Genomic DNA, 21,288 nt, shown 5'->3' with positions numbered 1-21,288 from the left:
GCAAACAGGTGTATGTTCGTCTAAGCTTTGAGGATCGCTCTGAATCTGATCTCTATCAAAATCCCTCCAAAATGGAATTATCTCAGTTTTTTCTCAAAATTTGGTGTGTTTGAAGAAACCTACCCATATTTGAAAGGTGATCAAAAGAGAACTGGTGGGGGTTTTTTTAAGCAGAGGGTCTGTTTTTTCATTTGATATATTGTATGTTTATATATTTAAAGAAGAACATTTTCTGGGAGGCATTAAACTTTTGTAAAAATCATGAAAAATGCTGGCGGTTAAAGAGTTAAAAAGGTCCTATCTAATCTTGTTTACATTAAATGCTCTGCTCCAAATAATCCAAGATCAAGCAAACTGTCAACAATCAAATCCAGCTAACTTGAGTTAGCGACGTACGAAGAACGAGCCCCAGGACATTCACCTAAAATTGATGAGAAGACCAGGAGAAAAATGGTCAGGGAGGCTGCCAAGAGGCCTACAGCAACATTAAATGAATTGTCTGTCAAGTACTGGTTGTGACAATAATCTCCTGAATTCTTCATGTTTGTGCTAAAAGCCATTTTTAACCAAAAAACATCCAAGTCCAGCTAAAGTTTGCAAAAAAATATATTTAAATCTCCCAAAACTATGTGGAATAATGTATTATGGTCCGACTAGACCAAAGTTGAACTTTGGCAATAATACCAAAAGATATGTTTGGCACAAAAAAACACAGCACATCACCAAAAGAACAGCATGCCCACAGTAAAGCTGCAGCTTCAGGCTTTGTGGTTGCTTTTCTTCGGCTGGAACTGGAGCTTTAATCAGGGTGGATGGAATAATGAATAGCTCCAAATACCAGTCAATTTTGGCCCAAAACATTTAGGCTTCTGCCAAAACACTTAACAACCTTTCAGGATGACAACAACCCGAAGCACACCTCCAAATCAACACAGGAATGGCTTCACCAAAACAAAATCAAGGTTTTGGAATGGCAGAGTCCAGATCTAAATCCCATCAAAAATCTGTGGTTAGGAAATTAGGTGGTTAAGATTAGGAAAATTTAAGAATGACAAGACAACAAAAAAATTAGCATTCTTTGCATCATGCGTAATTATGCCAATTCTAAGTCATTCCACATGTGCATATACTCCACACTCCAGTCCACTAGGTGGCAGAAATGCACCTTTAAGTGGGTTTGCCAACTGCCATTAAAAAAGAAAAGAGGAAGAAGATTGCACATGCGCAGAACGTCCCAGGCTGCGTTCCACTCAAGTTTAAGACACGCACTCGTGAACTTCCCCCATTTTGAAGTGTGTTCCACTTCGTCAACTGGATGAGGGAAGTTTATATGGACAGTCTACTTCATATTTCATTGCTAGGCGGCTACTGTTAGCATTTTTCAAAATGTGATACCCTACCTTTAAAGCAACACTGAAAAGTTTTTGCTATTGCTCCCCCTACAGGTTGGAAGTGGAATTGTCCATTACCACTGTCGTAAATAATTTAGCCTAATGCAGCATAGCTGGCTCTGATTGGATTTTAGGTCTGCCGTAAAGCTACAGGACCACTACCCGACGGTTGGAAACTTCTTTAGTGCGTTTTTGGCCAATAGAGAGCTGCAAAACGAATGTGAAAGTGCAGTTCACCCTGTTTTGAGTGGATGAATGACTGTCTGAAACTTTTTGAAAACGTTATTTTAAGGTAAAAAAAACTCTTTGGTGTTGCTTTAAATATAGGTATTTTTCTTTAAAAAAAAGCAAAACGCTAAAATAATTTCATTTTTGTGAAGGAATTATGATCAGATTCAGAACGACTATCAAAACATACACAGAGTTTAAATTAGTAAAAAATTTGCTTCAGTTTTTTATAAATTGGGGATAATCACGGTATTGCAGATTAACATAAAAATTCATCAGGAACATGTTTTTATGCAAATGTTTTCTCTTAATTGAGGAGATAACTCGTCAATGGCGGGAACAGACAGAGTTAAATGATGTGTAACTCACTTAAAAATAATGTTCATCAACATGAAAATAACTAAGGGTCCTGATAAACACATAATGAATCAGATTCAAACCATCACCAATCTGTCTGAAATAGGGTTGTGACAATTAATTGGGCAAATGCACGTTTTCTCAATGAATGAATTTGAATGAATTACGGTGAAATGCCGCCACATTCAAAAGCCAGGGGGCGCTCTCCTGCAGAAACTCCATTTGTGCCACAGAAGAAGTAGCATTACTAACACTATTGCTGCGTCCGAAACCGCCTACTACGTACTATATAGTACGCGAAAAGCAGTAGGCGAGGCGAGTAGTATGTCCGAATACATAGTATTCGAAAAACAGTATGCGAAAAGTACCCGGATGACCTACTACTTCCGGTTAGATTTTGCAGTGTGCATACGATGGACGCTTCACTATCCCATGATGCCCCGGACGAGGAGTTATCCAACGAAGAAGAAGGGCACGCCGCTGTTTTCGCGCTGAAATGACACGACGTGATGACGACGTATGTCACGTGATGTAACAACATGGCGGATGTAGTACGTCCGAATCTCATTCATACTACCAGGATTCATACTATACAGTACCTACTGTTTTAACGCCAAGTAAGTAGGTACTTCATCTAATTCAGTACCTACTATACAGTATGCGGTTTCGGACGCAGCCTATATCTAGAGGAATATTTATATCGCTGTTCTTCAGATTGTTTCAGGTATTTTCATGATAATAAAGAATATTTTAAATGATTGTGTTTGATGAGTGTTGCTTTTTTAAATGCACGTTATAAACGAGTCAAACTCGTAGTGATTTTAGATTGATAAGGACTTCCTACTGATCACGGAGCTGTAGTACATGCACAAGCTGTGCATGAAACACTGAATCGGAGCCTTACGATACAGAATCGATTTTAGACAGGTCTTTTTAATGGGAACACGATGCATCGATGCACATCCCTAGTCTGAAAGCTTTACTGAGTGGATAAAACACCTGAACCTCAAATGATGTGCTGTAATCCTCACACAATCAGTCACTGTAATTTCCTGATGGGAATCTAATATGAATTTATGTCATCTATTCTATAACCCACAATAATAAAATGTACCAAAACGTACCCATGGTTAATTATACTATTTATAATATTTACAATGTGTATTTAAGCAATATCGCTCGAGTAGGAGTGTGATATAGCTCTATATCATCACGGCTGTGATTAGGCCAGAGGCACGAGGCCGCAGGCCGAGTGCCGGAGGCAATCACAGCCGTGATGATATAGAGCTATATCACACGACTCCAAGAGCGATATTGCTTTTATACAACAGTTCGACGGCACACGTTTGAAAAACGAAAACTAGAAAACAACAACGGAGTTATTTTAAAAGCCTCTTTGTTTGAGAACTACTTCTTCCGCCACGGATTTGAGGGCGGCCAGAATGACAGGTAAAACTTTCGGCTGCTTTGAAGCTCATAACAACTCAATGGACGGAAAAGCCGTTTCTTTATATTACCGTTTCTTGGTCACAAAGTGTAGTTTTAAGATTAGTTCAGTCGAGAATGTATATGTATTATATTTAAATCTGCAGTCGATTAGTAAAGATAGCGCCTGTTTGAACGTTTGCTTAGTGAGATTCGGTACGAATGAGAACCAAAGCATGAGCGGACATCAGTGTTCACTCGCCCCGCTGACCACCGCCCTCTCTGGGCTACATTTCTGACAGAGATACCCTGGCTCTCATGTTGGCCTTGTTTGTTTATGATCGTCAAAATGAGATCAAATCAGCAGTATTTGGTGTCATGATCAAACTATTACTTGTTTTTTAATTCATATTTAGTGTCTTTTGTGTTGTTATTGTTTTGGCGCGAGGTAAAAGTTAATAAAACTATACTTGTGAAACGTTACTATTGCTTTCTCATTTATTCTTAACGTGATACGAGCACTCGATTATTATTATTAAACTTTGTTCTTGTCAGTACTATATAAAACTGTTTTTTATAAGTGTCAGAGAGATGTTTTTGCATGCTGCTTATAAATATACCAGTGGCGATATCTCATAACATGTTTTAATAGTCACGTCACGATTAAATAAATGATCCATGTCCACATTTAAAAGCTGCGGTGCTTACCTGCAGTTTCACGGTGTTTTCGCGTTCTGATAAGAAATATAGCTCCAGAAAAAAAACGAGTGTTTATATTCCTCTTTCCAAGTGTTAATAATCCACACGATGTGACAAGACATTTCTCCCATTAACTGTAACGTAACATCCAAGAGCGCCGATCTTTGACTAATAACTTCTGATTGGGGATTCACAGACTGATTTATGAGCTAGTAAACTAATGAGACACACACACGGAGAGTGATTCAAACAGCGCGTCTGTGTTTTTCCATTCAGAGATGAGCCTGCTTAGGACCTCCATTCACTAGGTGGCGGAATAATACTAAAGGTGAAGCGGCTACAGTGCTGTTATCAGCACAATATCGTATGGCTCTTAGCCAATCAGATTCGAGAACCAGAAAGAACTGTTGTATAAAATATTTATAATACTTTATAAACTGTAATATATATTTAATATAAAATGTCTATTTCTGAAAATCTGAAAGCACACACACACACACACACACACACACACACACACACACGCATACACACACTATGTAACCAAAGTGACCCGTCTGGAATGCTGAGTGTCTACAAGTATTCTAAGTGTATCCCATAATGCACCTCACATATGTCATTTCATTGCGTTCAATCCCATCTTCTCACTAAGCAAGCTGTCACCTTGGCAACAGCACACAGTTTCCACAGTGTCTTGCGTAGAGATGTTACTCAGCAGTGATATCAAACACACACACACACAATGTTTTTTACCTGGATCTTAACAGCAATAACCACAGAACTGAGCTCACGATCCAACTCCTTCAGAACCATCAACTTCTTCAGCGTCAGACTACACAACCTGAGAGAGAGACGTGAAGACAGAGAGACAGTTATTATAGTCATGTATAAATCAACAACATGATGAACATTTACAGTCAACACATTCAGAGATGAAATAAAGCGTGTGGATCTGAATACTGTAGTGAATGTCAACACAATGTCTAAGCTATAATTACTCTGTAGTGGTTAACCGGATCATTAATGTGCAGACAGAAAGCTGTGTCGTGTCCTTCAAATCCTGTGACATCATTACATCTTCAAGATGCACAAACACACAACTGCACTGATTTAAATCTATTGATGATGATTTATAAAAGAGAGATGCCGCAGCTCAGTGGAACAAAAAACCTTTGAAAGGTAAAAACACTTTGATCTTAGATAATCATATCTTCATTTTATACTTCACAGTTTTGTGTGTGCATCAGACAAATATTCTGCTCACCGGAACCATAATGTAAGTCGATAATATTTTTCAGATTCACCAGGTGAAAATCAAGTCACCACATTTATAAAAGCAGCAGACACATGATTTGAGTCATATAATCTTTGTCTGAGGCACAAACAGCTCTGATAGAAAACATGCAGAGAAACATTTGTGCTGGCTCAGCTAAAACACAACCACCCAACTGACCCTCTTTAGTTGTGGTCTTTGAAAAGCCCTGTGGCATGAAAAGCACCGAAAACAGCAGGAACATTCCATGCCAGGAATCAGGGAAAAACAACTGTTAACCTGCTTCCCCAACTTAAATCAGTTCTGATAAAACTCAAAACATTGTCATAGAGAGACAAGAACTGTCGGGTAAACCTGTAAACTTTATTTGATTTACAATAAATGTGTTTACATACGCTACATATTTCAGCGTGGGGTTGCATATCTGCACAATTACAGGTGCGCTGTTGCGTCTGTGCGGTTACAGGTTCGCAGTCGTGTGTGCGTGGTTACATGTGCGCTGACGCAGGTACGCTGTCACGTGTAAGTTACGGGTGAGTTGTCGCTTGTAGGGCTGGGTCGATACTTTTATGGTAGTGCTGCAAAATTAATCACATCGCAATCACAATCGCGATGTCAGCCTGTGCGATTATATGACAGCAAAATGTTGCAATTATATTAAATAAATAAATGTGTAGAATTGTTAACACAAACTTTCTGATAACAGTTTGATGATTTTCCTTGCTGTTTAAAAAAAGAAAAACGAACAAAAAAGGCAGTGCACGTGTGTGGTGTGCGTCGTCACTTATACCAGAGCGAAGATGGATGCAGAGGAGGTTCACAGTGATCTGGTAGCTTAAAAAAACTCTATGTCTGTTGTATGGCGGTATTTTGGATTTAGGACTACTGACACTAAGCAGTTGCTACATCATGTGGAAATACGAAAACATTTCTAGTTTTACAAATACACATTTTAGCTAAACTGTGTGTGGATTTTTCTTAAAACCCATCAAGTTGACTCATGATACCATTTAGTATAATCGCAATCGCACATCGCAATATTAACATCAATAACCGTAATGGGAAAAATTACCCAAATCGTGCAGCCCTATTTTATGGTATCGAACGAAAAACTCAGATACTTTGAGTATCGAAAAATGATTTATCTTTCGGTGCCAAATTTCGATTCCAAAAGTCAAGCGGCTGTGTCTGTGTGAGCCTGTACTTGCGTGTAAGGACATAAAGCGCCGGCAATTGGCTGTCCACCACCACGTGACGGAGAGGATTTCTGAAAATACTCGCAGTTTAGCTCGCAGGCACCCAACACAAGTGTAGAAAGGATGCAATACGAGAAATATACAGAAAGTGTTTTTGACAGTTGTCTTACCAATAGAGTTAGCGGAAGTATGGCCGTGTTGTCTCCGTGAAAGGCACGTCAAACAAAACGGCGCTTTGGGACGAGGGGCTTCAATTTAAAGCACTGCTTACAAACCTGACTCCTTATTTAAAACAAACTAAAATTCAATTTAACTGGTTTGCTAATTTCACTTGAATGAAATGACATTGAACGCATTTTCTACTCATTTTAAAAATCCCAAATGTATTTAATATTTTGAAAATTAAGTTCAGCATTGTTTACAAAAGAACACACATGCATACAAATCTTCCCAGTAAAACTCAGTCACCCATTTAAATATTTTAACTTTTTGTCAAAGTTACAGCTATAATGAACCCACTTATTTAAATACTGTTAGTCCAAGCTAAATACCATTTTACATTTCATAAAATAAAGCAGTGTTAATTATATCCTTAATTTCTTTATTTTTGTTTCCTTAAAAAAACTGATAAGTGTCACCCCTGGCACACACCTATCCAAAAAGCACAACCAGTTTTATTAATGTTACCCTGAGTGAGAAGTGTTAACAGAATTTATTTTAATTAAGGTGAAAAATAAAAGTTGTGTGATTAATGTATTTTTGTTAATGTTTAAATGGATTTTAAAACATATGGTATTGAAAAAAGTATCGTTAGGAACCGGTACCGAAACTGAGGTATCGAAATAGGCACCGGATCGAAAGATTTTAAACAATACCCACCCCTAGTCGCTTGTGCGCGGTTACGGGTGCGCTGTTGCAGGTACGCTGTTGCGTGTATGTTACGGGTGCGCTGTCGCTTGTGTACGGTTATGGGTGCGCTGTCGCGGGTTCGCAGTTGAGTGTGTGCAGGTTACGGGTTCGCAGTCGCGTGTGCTCGGTTACAGGTTCGCAGTCGCTTGTGCTCGGTTACGGGTTCGCTGTCACAGGTACGCCGTTGCGTGAATGTTACGGGTGCGCTGTCGCTTGTGCACGGTTACGGGTACTCTGATCTCACGACACAGATCTCCAATGATTTCTTCACTATAAGAAGCTAATCCGAGATGAACACTGCACAGACAAAACTGTGTTTGCTATACACACACAGACCAGGACACATAAAACTCTGGTAATTGTCGGAATGAATTGAAGGTGATGCTGGCGTTTGGGGAATGTTTTGATAAATAGTCAAAGCCTACTGATGCTGTACCTGCTCGACAACCTGCTCGACAAAAAATCTGCTTTTCTGTGTGTTTATGTGAGTCAGTGTCTAAACCTTAAAAACTCTGTTCAGATCGATCTTAAAAACATTTTTGTTGCATTCAGTGTGGTTTAACCAATATTTACTGATATTTCTATAGCGCCATTCCAGTGCTCAAGGACACTTTCCATTACTGTAAATATAATGTAAATGGATAGACTGCCTTTGTCCACTACATATACACGTAATTCAATTACAATGTAAAGTGTTGTTTTTAAAACTAAAGCACAAAGATGAAAAACAACCCCACAATCTGGACCAAAACCAACAAGTACAGAACTTAAGTGCATGTCTGTAATATCTTCCATGTCCTAGATACAGTAGTATCAGATAGTAATATGATGCAAATGGTCTATTTTAAACATGGTCCTGGATTGAACAAACTTGAAAATAGACTCCTCCATGTGCGCTTTCACAGACGCTTTGATCGGATTGCAACGTTTAAGGTACATATAAACTGTACTTTCAGATTGAAATCATTGATGTTGATGAAAATAAGTGCATGTAAACATAGCCACTAATCAAGCTACATAAGCTGGTATGCTCAGCGGGACAAACTCTGATGTTAATACCTGATTCAAACCTGATTACAACCCTGTAAATAGATCAACTGTGCGTGGGACTCTATTCTCTTCCATAAAGTAACATTTCAAACAGAAATTCAAGCTCTGTGTTTTCTTCATGGTTGTAATGAGCAGTGATTTTCAGCATGGCCTCAGGCTTTGAAACTAATGGAAATCACATTATCACGAGAAGTGAACAAGAACAAAACTCATTAGGACCACCGCCAATCAATGAGCTTCATTATTACCACTCAGAGACACTGCATCCTAAATCATCACATTCACAGGCAAAATCAGATTACAGGACCAGCACTAACCCTCACTTAAAGTCCCACTGTGGGGAAAATCAGGTTTTTATTGTTGTTTATATGTCTATGTTGTGTTTCTAACATGTAACACCATTGTGCTAAGTGTTTTCTCCATAAAATTAAAGACAGTCTCATTGCCGCAGTTTAACCCCCAGGGGTCGAAAAATGTGGGGGCGTGGTTTGATGGATTTTTTTCTCATCAAAGTGGAATCAAATACTCATATTTTAAATAATCATACATTTACATGTAGGACATTATTCAAAACTGTAAAGGGTCTTCTTTTTATTTGTGTACATTCATAATAACAACAAAACTTTGTGCTTTTGTCAAATAAACAAGATAAACAGGGTGTAAGCACTGCATTGTTTCTTATCTGAGCACTGCATGTTTTCATCTGAGCACTGCATGTTTTTTCCAACCTGATCTCACGAATTTCCGTGGCATAGTCACGGAATATTGTGCTCATTTTTCCGTGGCATTCTCACGGATCTCTGCATTTTTCCGTGGCCCTGCTACGGACTGTCTTTTTCCGTGGCATTCTCACGGATTGGTTACTCAACTGTTTTGTCCTATTTTCTTACCATTTTCGCTTCGGTTTAGGGTTAGATTTACATGAAATGACATCCCTACCCTAACCCAACTCTAACCCCAACGCCAGGCAACAATTGTTTAAAGTTTAAAAAATATAAAAGAATAAATCAGAAAAAGTAGTATAAACCAATACTTAAAGTAACATACAAACGCAAACACCAAATCTAACCCTAAATCGAAGCGAAAATGGTTTGAAAATAGGAAAAAGCAGTTGAGTAACCATTCCGTGAGAATGCCATGGAAAAAGACAGTCCGTAGCAGGGCCACGGAAAAATGTGGAGATCCGTGAGAATGCCACGGAAAAATGAGCACAAAATTCCGTGACTATCCCACGGAAATTTGTGAGATCATGTTGGTTTTTTCATCTGAGCACTGCATGTTTCTCATCTGAGCACTGCATGTTTTCATCTGAGCATTGCATGTTTTCATCTGAGCACTGCATGTTTTCATCTGAGCACTGCATGTTTCTCATCTGAGCACTGCATGTTTTCATCTGAGCATTGCATGTTTTCATCTGAGCACTGCATGTTTTCATCTGAGCACTGCATGTTTTCATCTGAGCACTGCATGTTTCTCATCTGAGCACTGCATGTTTTCATCTGAGCACTGCATGTTTTCATCTGAGCACTGCATGTTTTTTCATCTGAGCACTGCATGTTTTTTCATCTGAGCACTGCATGTTTTCATCTGAGCACTGCATGTTTTTTCATCTGAGCACTGCATGTTTTCATCTGAGCACTGCATGTTTTCATCTGAGCACTGCATCTTTCTCATCTGAGCACTGCATGTTTCTTGTGAGCACTGCATGTTTGTCATATCAGCTTTACACGCACATGTTACATGTTTCTCATCTGAGCGTTACATGTACATGTTACATGTCATCTTTGCACATTTGAGCACCGCAAGTTTTTTATATGATTGTTACATGTACATGTTATATGTTTCTCATCTCAGCAATCTTAGCTGTGATGAACATCTATGATGAAAAACATGTAATGCTCAGATGTGCTGAGATGAGAAACATGTAACACTGAGTGTTTCATGTTTCTCATCTCAGCACATCTTAGTATATCTGAGCATTACATGTTTCTTCTTTGTTGACAGCATGTTTTCTATCTGAAGACGTTATCTGAGCACATCTGAGTGCTCCATGTTTCTCATTTGAGAGCCCATATCAAAGTCTGCTGCATAAACACATCTTGTGTTGTCTTTTAAGAGGTCGGGATCATTATCTCAAGGACAATGAATAACAGCCTGCAGTTTTTCCATTCGAACAACATCCAATCATTCCAAATTTTGGTTCAGGCAATTTTATGGAAAATAAATTGCAACATTTGAAAGACAATGTTGTCATGTTGTTATTTTGGTATGGTATACTTTATCTGCATTAAAGAAGTTCTTGAGAAACCTTGTAACATAAGACATCAGAGTAATATATAAATCCACTATAATTCTACATTTTGTGTTTGAATTAGACCACCTGAGACACACATTGTTTGACTCAGCAGACTGTGTGACATTATTCTCCAATCAAATACCACATTCTGTCCTTATTCACACGCTGCAGGTTTGCCACCCTGCAGGCCGGATCTGAGTCAAACAGGAAACAACATGCTTTCAAGACATGTGCTTGCCTGTGTATGTGGCTCTCTCCATAAGGAAAGAGAACAAAGGCTTGTAATATAAACAAAACATACATTCATGAGTTATCATAATCTCACTGCTTCCAGGCATGTTTAACTGACCTAAACACACATTAGCTAAAAAGAAATGGGAAACAATAGTATAGGGGCTGGGCAATGTATTTAACTCATTGTTTTTAGGGATTCACCAATCCGATACCTGAGATAGGTATTAGAACAATCCGGACAGAATGTCCAACCAGATGGTAATCTAAGCAGGCCATGATCAACAGAGTCCTTGAGCAGCATAAGGCCATTATCCAAGTCTTTTCTAGCAAGCGAAAACTCTCACATCTCAACCTCTCTTGAAGTACCGGAGGCCATCAATAAGTGTCTTAGCCCTCTGGTTGAATTCACGGATGCTCTTTCTGGAGAGAAATATATAAGTGCAGGAGGATACCATAGGCCTTGCCAAAAGCATCAAACAGAAGATAGCAAATTACCTCAATGAAAAATACAGCAACCCAGCAGTACAAGAACTACTCGAGAAGACCTCTGCCCTGTACCCAAGGTTCAATCTTAAATATGTCTGTCTTAAAGTGCCTGGGTAGCTTCTTCAAGGTCACCACAGACAAGCCGCAGGACCTCTTCTGCAACAAAACCAGGCCATAGCTTTAATTTGATATATTAGACAGTTCTTTGTGAGTTGAGGCCATCACTGACAGTTCATAATGTGTGACCACTGCAGGAAACGTCAGGCAGTTCAGCAATTCTCATATTTTGCACCACTGTCACACTGTCTGGCACCCAAGAACACCTCCATGATCTACTCTCCAGTATGAAATTACATGTTAGGGCGCACTATCCAAACCAAACCACGCCCGGGTGTGTTTGACCCCCAAAGCCTGGTCCGTTTAACTAGTATGATCGCTCTGGTTAATTGCGCCCTAGCTGGCTTGCAGAGGTGGGCTCGAGTGCGGTTCACTTTGGCTTAGGCGTGAAATAAGCAATGTGATCGCAAATCGCACCAGAAGTGTCAATTACGCGACCACTCACCTTTATCTGCCTTCCTAAAAACCTTCTGATGCACGCAACAGGGTTACGTGAATGTTTGAGACCAACTACGTTATAATGGGAATTTTAAATGTTGGATCTTGTTAAAAGCTACATATGGTGGTCGTGCTTTCTTATAAAAATTAACCATGGTTTTATAACAAATAGTTTAACTAAGGTACTATAGTAAAATAATAGTAACAAAGTTAACCATGCAGTCCTGCTACAGAAGTTATGGTTTATTAATGAGGGTTGTAGTTAAACTAATATAAATGGCTAATGGCTACTCCATTTTTTCTATAATAAAACCATGGTGAATGAAATCCTATGGGCTGTTGAAACATCCCTGAGCATCAACCTGGGAGTTGAATGGCCGCTTTACAAGATTAATAACGAGTACCGACAACATAGTGAGAATTAAACAGTTTTCCATCAGGCACTAATCCTACTAGGTTCTTTAGTTTTTTTAATGTTAAGTCACGTCTTTGGGACCGACTTAATTTCTCATTCGTGAGTCCTCTCTGTTTCTAAGCGCCAGGCATACATTTCATATCAAGCATTTATGTAACACATCTTATTTGAGCATAAAAATTACTGTTGTCATATATAAAGTGTAAGTTACTTTACCTGTGAACTGTTGTTTATCGCAAATGTTGTGCCGCCTGTAATGGCAATTCTCAAAATGCACAAACTTTTATTATACGGTTATTATTTGAATTTTACAAATAAAATTGTAAATTGGCTGCTGTAAAAGTGTTTAAATACACTCTAATAACAAGTTCCTTATCTTGTCTTGTTTGGAGTACATCTTGTATTATTTTATAGGGCTGTCACAATGATTAAATAATCATCTCATTGCAATTGTTTGACCTCATCACGATGATTTCAGATCACCGCAATGATTGCACATCTCTCTAAAAAACACAAGGGGAGCTGCAGGGCCTGTAAAAGTGAGACTGTATCTAATGGCGTAATAAACACAACAATGTGTGAAAATTGTTTCATGAACAAATAAAATCCATGAGAGTTAATCGTCGAAGCCCTAAAACAGACAATTAACCCTCATAATTGTCATAATTTATTAGACAGTTAACCTGCCAAATTTCATAAATAAAAAGTTAACTACACCAGATTTTTGGAAACACCAAAGTATTGAGTCACAACACAGCAAGTGATAAACAATTAAAAAGTAAGAAAATTGTAAGATAAGCGCTCTCAGCATAATGGATTACGTAAGATTGTGGCTAAATTTGGGTGCAGTTAAGATTGGATAGGGCGAGTAATCATTTAATTAATTTATCAAGCTGCAAAACTGAAGGATGGCTACAATGCTTTCCAATGAAGCATATGTAAAAATCTTAACTAATCATCCCTGTTAACCATCCTAATCACCTTCAGACATGTACTAATTCATGTAGTCTACATTAATCGTTAACAAAAATAACACGTTAGCTTATTTCCGAAGGGATCCTGATGCAAAGGAACCCAAAGGTTTCCAAGATGTGCGGTGATGTCTGGCACATTCTCACCTCCTGGAACTCCGGGAAAAGACTTGAAGCACATCATGTACTCGGACAACATCAGCTGCCATTTCAATTCACATTATGACCCTACGCAGAGTCCCACACCAATTAAGATCAAATGAATAAGCATGAATAATTGACATGCTACTGCTAGAATAAAGAATGAAGTCACACGTGTAATTACTGCAGTCTGATTTATGCCTGGGTAAGTTAACACTCATTAGTCTTTACAGGGACAGGAGGAGAAAATTGGGAAATATGAGGTCAATAAATCACTTTAATAAGACTCTTGATATTTGATATATGCTGAATGACTTGACATGGACTGGAAGCTGTGGCTCAGTTGTTCACCTCACATTACCAAAAACATTGCACTGAAACACATCCTAATATCATAAACAGGGTAGAAACTGGACCACATTAAGGTAGTACTCAAATTTATTGTAATGTGTTTAATTTATTATAATGATGAACTGTTACAAAAAAAAAACTCTATAATGGTTTTATATAAATAGTTTTGAGGGGGATGGTTTGATTTTGCTAGAAAAGTCAGGGGTTCTGTCAATTTACTGAAAATTTGGATTTGTGAGAAAATGAATGCTGGTTTCAAGAAATGTGTTTTAGCAATTCAGAAAAACTGTAACATACTGTACAGTGGCAAATGACAGTTAAAGTTAAATATTATTATTGTTAAAATTAATTATATATTATTATTATTATTACTAATAATAATAACTTAATAATAATAATAATAATAATAACGTAATATAATAATAATAATAATAAGTTATTATTATTGTTAATAATAATAATAATGATAATAATAACTTAATATAATAATAATAATAATATGTTATTATTATTATTATTATTATTATTATTATTATTATATTATTATTATTAATAATAATAATAATAAAATTGTAATATTATAATAATAATAATAATAATATATGAATAAAAATAATAATATATTAATAATATAATAATAATAATAATAATAATAATATACACTGAACCACCTCATAGAGTCAAAATCTGTTCAAATCTCTGGCCTTGTAGTGTGTCTGTATGTATGTAACACACTATCATAATCTTAGCCCACGAGAAACGAAAACTCTGACCCGCCCTGAAACACGTCATGCTGAGAAGGCGCTGTGTTCTGTGTTGTAAAAGAAAATCCCGGATATTTCCACTTCCAAAGGATGATTACATTTGTATCATGTGGAGTAGTCATGAAATTGGCAAGGAGAAGAACTGTGTGTTTGCCAAAACTTTACACCAGAATCAACCAGAAGTCACTGCTACAGTCTCTCTCTCTCTCTCTCTCTCTCTCTCTCTCTCTCTCTCTCGGCAAGCTCTAGCTCTGTATGTGTGCGAGAAACACAACGCATCTTCTCTCTCCCACTCCCGTTGAGCTCTAATCTGTTAAAGTCAAGATGAAATTAGAATGAAAACTGTCATTTGTTTTGTAATATTGTGGTATTTTTTACTAATGATTTATCTCTGAGCTTCATTATTTTGTAAAAATTCACGTGGCCTTATAACTTTTAATCAAAAACGCAAATCTCTTCCCCTCTTCCCCTCTGGCAGGTGGGCGAGGTCCAGGAAAAGATTGCAGCGATTAGCAATTAACAAAGTAAGGAACCAGTCACCTCAGCTTCATTCACGTCTCGCCTCTTTACTGATTTTGGGTTATCCAGGAGTGACGCACTGCCAAGATGGCGACAGCAGGCTCCGCCTACTTTTGGGGTGCAAAAATGCTCTCCACAAATTTATGGGTAACGTCACGGACACAGTCCATATTTTTTACACTCTATGGTTATATCTCAAATTTTTCTTTACTTGTATTATTGCTGCTATGACACCCAAATTTCTCCATCTGGGGATTAATGAAGTATTACCTTATGTTTCAGCACAATTTGAGATTTAAGGGGATCGCACACCGGACACGCAGCTAAGCGCCGCGCCACATCGTGTTGTGTCTAGGACAACTCGTAGGTATCATAAACCAAAAGTGCACATTAAATAGCGCGAGCTTCGTCAGATAGCGTCAACTTTAAAATGCAAAATATACATTAGCAGCCAATGTTAATCGTTAATGATTTGGGACAAATATGATGTTATTTAATGTTAACCAACTTCCTGAGTCATAGATGTGCATATACTCATAGAAAACAATGTGTTCGATTTTTTTTTAGAACGGCGCTACGCGGCACTGAGCTGCGCGTCGGGTGTGCGACCCCCTTAAGAAACAAAAGTTCTGGTACAGCTGATATCAGGTTAAATTGTTGGTCAGAAATATGTTGTTTACTTGGGATTTTAGCAAATGATTTTAGAAATATCTGTCTTTTTTCATATTTAAGTAGATAGGACAAGTCTTTCATGACTGAAATAACTCCTCAAAATGAGGCCGTCTAGTGGTGCGACTTCGTTAAAGGAAATTTGTGTAAACAGAATGATATTGTGTTTTTTATACATTTTTATATTGATATTTAATTTTATTCATAAAAGATTGTTGTTAAAATAAAATGAGTTTTTGTGTTTTGCTTTGGTACCTTAATTGTTAGCAAAAACTGAATCATGAGTAGGGCTGCACGATTAATCGTTTTTAAACCGAAATCGCGATGTGAATGGATGCGATTTTCGAATCGCAAGAAATGCGATTATTTCGATTCAAAACTATTAAATATAACAATCATCTAGTACGCAGTTTTTGACAGTTCGCTTCATGCGCATTTTACGTTTGATGCAGTTTAGACCAGTAGAGTAGAGTGCATGAACACTGAGGTGCTGACTACACGTCATCACACCATTTGGAAAACATGAGCGCGAGCAGCAGTTCAACTCCTCAACAAAGTGTACGGCCATATGATTTCCGCGATGCGGAAAACACGGACAGAATCGCGAAATGCATACAAATGGAATTAACTGCACAACGCGGAATGTCATGAAGTTGGCAGATTTTGGATTCAGTCATTTTAAAAACGCATTATAACTCATTAACCGGCAAATGAAAGGACAGAAATGCGCGAAAACATTTCCCTTTTGTGTAATGTTGGACTTAAAGAAAGGTGTATATACGTCCGTTTCTCGTCATGCATCGCAAACAATGACAAACGCCTCATCAGACTATAAGCAGGTTTCATTAAAGCCCGGAACACAGCAGACGAAAGAGGTACATTATACTTTCTTGCACGCGCACATCTGCACCGCTTTGAATATTTACATGCACGAGGGTTCATGAAGCGCGCACACAGAGAGCAGTCAGCACACGCGTGATCACTAAACTTAAGTTTTCTTTCTTGTCTAAGTGAACATAAACAGCTGGATGTTTATCAGTAGGCTATATTGAAGCAGAGCAGTTTTAAAGCTGTCTTGTGTCTTAAAGTGACAGTAACCTGGTGCTTTCTGTGTCAGAAATGTTTATTACACACCAAAAATTAAAATCACTCCTTACTCTTAACTGAACAAGCTTCTGCAGCTCCACATTTAAAATCCTACAGTGAGGACTGTGCAGTGTTTTATTTGTATTTTTTGCTTATGTTAAATCATAGATTCTAATAACTAATATATTTACATTTATTAAAGAAAAGTAAAACAAGATGAGTATAGTCTTATGATTAAAAGAGAAACTAAACATTTGCTTGTCAGAAGCATTGTTGTAGTGACAGCCAAAATACATTGGCCTATATGTTATTTTAAATAAAACTTTCAAAAAAATTTTTTTAAATTGTATTTTTTTTAATGTTCTTAGATTAAAAAAAGTTTGTCTGCAGAATAGCAAAGTCCTGCAGACAACTTGGTACAATGTTTAAGAGGTTTTAAATAAACAGTAGCACAGCATCTTTCTTTGGTGCTATTAAAACCACCACAACAAACCTGGATGTACCTCTTTTATTATATACTAATGAATCGCACTTTAAATCGCGAATCGCAATTTTGATCAGAAAAATCGCAATTAGATTTTTTCTCTGAATCGTGCAGCCCTAATCATGAGCCTATAAGACTTTAGCATAAATTTTACCAGCAGCGTTACCTTTTTTTTTCAAATAAATAATATTAGTTTCAGACGGTTGTTATCGGGGAATAATATACTTCTGAATGCTGGAACTGACCAATCAGAATCAAGCATTTCAGAGCACTGTGTAATCAAATATTTACAACGTATTTTTAAAAAATGCTGAATGTGAGAGAATGTATTTGGACAACCTAACTTGGCTTGCATGTTGACTGTAATTGGTTGGAGCGGGCGGTCAGATCCCAGCACTTATCTAGAAGTAAAGCACAGTTCACAGTTTTTTCTTTCAGGTCTTAAGCAGTGAGATACAGATACCTGTTGGAAGAAACAGATCTGCTCTTATCACAGCCAATGAGACACATCTGGGCCACACTGATTAATCTCATCTCATGAGCTCTTCCTGCTCTCCGTAGAGCTTAAAAAGCACGAGGTTTGAATTTAGTAAGATAATTACTTCATGTATTACCACTTCCAAAAATAATGACAAAATCAACAGACAGGTGACCCATGGGACCATGTTCTGTTTAATGTTGAACAAACAGTGTCTTTACTGTTCTAGGGGTAAACTGAAGTAAAAAGATGTTAAATTGAATATATAACGTTTTAAATCAAAAGTTCAAATGCAAAACCTGGTAAAGTGTGTCAGGCATGATTTCTTGATAATTAGCATTTTTTATTAGAGTCTTAACCCTGGAGAACCCTTCTCTTTGCATTAATAAATATTGGCCAAATTTGACCCGTGGGTTCTTCAGGGTTAATGGATTCTGCCTAAAAACTGGTATTTCTAAAATGGACTGGTTGGGTTACGCAGATCTGGCAACCCTGAACGGACAATGATGGAAGCAAAAGCGCAAACGAACGCTGGTTAATAGAGGTTTGATCTCATCCTTTAAAGGGGACATTCCAGAAGACGTTTTTAAGATATTAAATAAATCTTTGATGTCCCTTGAGTACATATGTGAAGTTTTAGCTTAAAATACCATATAGGTAATTTATTGTGGCATGTTAAAATAGGCACTTTATGAGGCTGAGCAAAAATGCACCGTTTTTGTGTGTATCCCTTTAAATCCAAACGAGCTGCTCAGGTGGGCGGAGTCTCAAGCGCTCGCGCTGTAGAGTGTAGACAAGACAGCATCGAGGGAGATTCTCTCACGAAAGAAGTTAGTGAGCGATGTTAAGCATTATATATTTGAACATGTTTAAAAAGTAAATTATCTGTTTTATGCATACTAAATACATGTTTATCAGCAGATGGGAAACATTGTAGAATAAAAATAAAGACTTTTAGCTCTCATGCTGCTTTTAAACAGGCACAATGATTTTCAGCATGTTACAATAAATTACACTTCCACAAACACTCAGAAGTTTACTTTTTGCCCAAACCACACGAGCACATTTAAATGATCTGTAATAAAACAACACGTTTAATGCTTAAACTTCAGAGAAACAGATCAAATGACATGTTTAAGTTTATTGTGTACACATATTGAACACATTCGCGTTTCTGTCAGTCTCTCATCTATTTTGTAACTCCTCATTCATTTGAAACTTCAGAGAAACATTAAACAACATATTTATGCTTATTGTGTATGATAGTGAATACGTGTTGTTCACTCACTCTGTCTCGTGCAGTGCATTAATCCTCGTGTTCATTTATATAAACTTCAGAGAAACATATTAAACAACATAACTTACTTGAAAGCGAACCGTCGTGTTGCTCTCTCTCTCGTTCATTCGCTCACTCGCGCTCTCTCTCTCTTGCACTAAGGTAACGTTAATCCTTTAGAACGTTAATTCAATCTTTAGAAATATTATTAAAACTACAAGTTATAAGATTGTAGGCTCCTGTTTGTGTTTGATGGAATACAAACGCGTCGTGCTGTCAGTCATTCTTTCTCTCTGTCTATCGCACTCGAGGTAGCATCATGGTTGGATAGCGCAGTTGAAGGGGCGGTATCATTATAATGAGATCCCTTAGCTACGTCATGCGGGGAGCGAAATCCGCATGACCTATTTATTCACATGCTTGCAGAGAGAGCCTTACCAAAACAAAGTTACAGGGTTGCTATTTTTCATGTTTTCTGGGTTGGTAGAAGCACTGGGGACCTGATTATAGCACTTAAAGGCGGAGTCCACGATGTTTGAAAAACACGTTGGAAGAGGAGACGGGCCGACTACCAAAACACACTTATAGCCAATCAAATCAAATCAAATGCCGGGTTGCGTATGTGTGGGGCGGGTCTATCAACAGAAGGTCCAGATTCTATTGGGGTAGGGGCGTGTTTGTTTAGGTGATTTCAAATATAAACATTGGCTTTCAAACATCATGGACTCCGCCTTTAAACACGAAAAAAGTCTGATTTTCATGGAATGTCCCCTTTAATATAAATGAGTTTGTATTTGTTTCGTTGTTCTTGGGTTTTCATAAAATAGTGTTTGGGGGAAAGGATTTTATTACTGTAACAAGCATGTATATCATTTTCATAAAATAATGACTTAATGATTTATTTTGTTAATAATGAATCATGTTAATTCTCATCAAGGTCTGACTTTAAATGATTGTATTAATGAAATGTATTAATCTGTGGCAAATTTTCCTCACCGCAAATTCCCTGAAGACTCAATACATTTTGTTTATTTATATTTTTACATTTAAAGATGTAGATGACTATTTAAAAGCTGCAGAAACATTTTATTTAAGGCTTAAAATATCAAAAGATAAAATATCAAAAAGATTATATAAGTAAAACTCTGTAGTAGTGTGTGGCTTTTGCACTTTTAAAGTACATTTCTACACTTGAATTTTATGCCTTATTTAGCTATAAGAAGTGAAAAATTAAATTTTTATCCGATTAAATGATAATTCACCCGATTAATCGGTTATGAAAATAATAGATAGCTGCAGCCACATTACTAACTGACAACTGTCACATGACGTTGTCGCAACATCCAAAAGTGACGTGTGGCGACGATTCCAGGAATTGCTCTTTTCTGGGTACCACTACGTAATAAGTAACATTGTAAAAAAATTCTGTAGAAATTACAGTATTACTGGGTATTACTGGCAACTAGCTGCCAGTAACTTACTGTAGATTTTACATTTATGTTATTTACTGGCAATAGTTTGTTTAAAGTTAAATGAACATGAAATATTTTCAGTCTTTATCTTCTACAGTAAGTTACTGGCAACTTGCTGCATAATTACAGCTAATTTTTACAGTGTACATGGTCTCGACACGTGTGGGATCTACACAATGTTACCCCGGGGAGGTAGCCTGCTTGGGCTTAACTTAGCTTCTTCTCCTAGACGTTACATTAGTAATACGCTCGCTCATAATGTCGCGTCATAGCCGCAGCAAATTTGACTGCTTATGCTATTGTGTATTATGTTGTGCTATCTGTCGTTTTTCTGTGCTTTTACTGCTTCTATTAATGTAAAGCTGCTTTGAAACAATTGAGTATTGTGAAAAGCGCTATATAAATAAAATTGAATTGAATTGAATTGAATTGAATAACTTAAATGAATAACGAACTAAGTTTGCATTTATAAAAAATGCCTAAAATATATTTTTTTAGGACTTTAATTACAGGTGAAAATAACATTTCACTTCAATAATTAGCAGATTAAACATGGTAAAAAA

At 37.3% G+C, this 21,288-nt stretch overlaps 1 protein-coding gene across 2 annotated transcripts in view; it reads right to left on the bottom strand.

The window, feature by feature from the left end:
* LOC129453676 (phosphofurin acidic cluster sorting protein 2) overlaps positions 1-21,288 on the bottom strand; it is a 68,930-nt gene that overhangs the window by 26,831 nt on the left and 20,811 nt on the right. For both annotated transcript variants that reach the window (XM_073865636.1, XM_073865637.1), the window contains exon 2: positions 4,854-4,941. In XM_073865636.1, the coding sequence (XP_073721737.1) occupies positions 4,854-4,941 (88 nt within the window). The remainder of the gene's footprint in view (positions 1-4,853; positions 4,942-21,288) is intronic.

The sequence above is a fragment of the Misgurnus anguillicaudatus genome, unplaced genomic scaffold, assembly GCF_027580225.2.
Source record: "Misgurnus anguillicaudatus unplaced genomic scaffold, ASM2758022v2 HiC_scaffold_32, whole genome shotgun sequence".
NCBI classification, from domain to species: Eukaryota; Metazoa; Chordata; class Actinopteri; order Cypriniformes; family Cobitidae; genus Misgurnus; species Misgurnus anguillicaudatus.
Note: the sequence above shows the minus strand (reverse complement) of the source record. Positions and strands in the feature narration are given on the sequence as shown.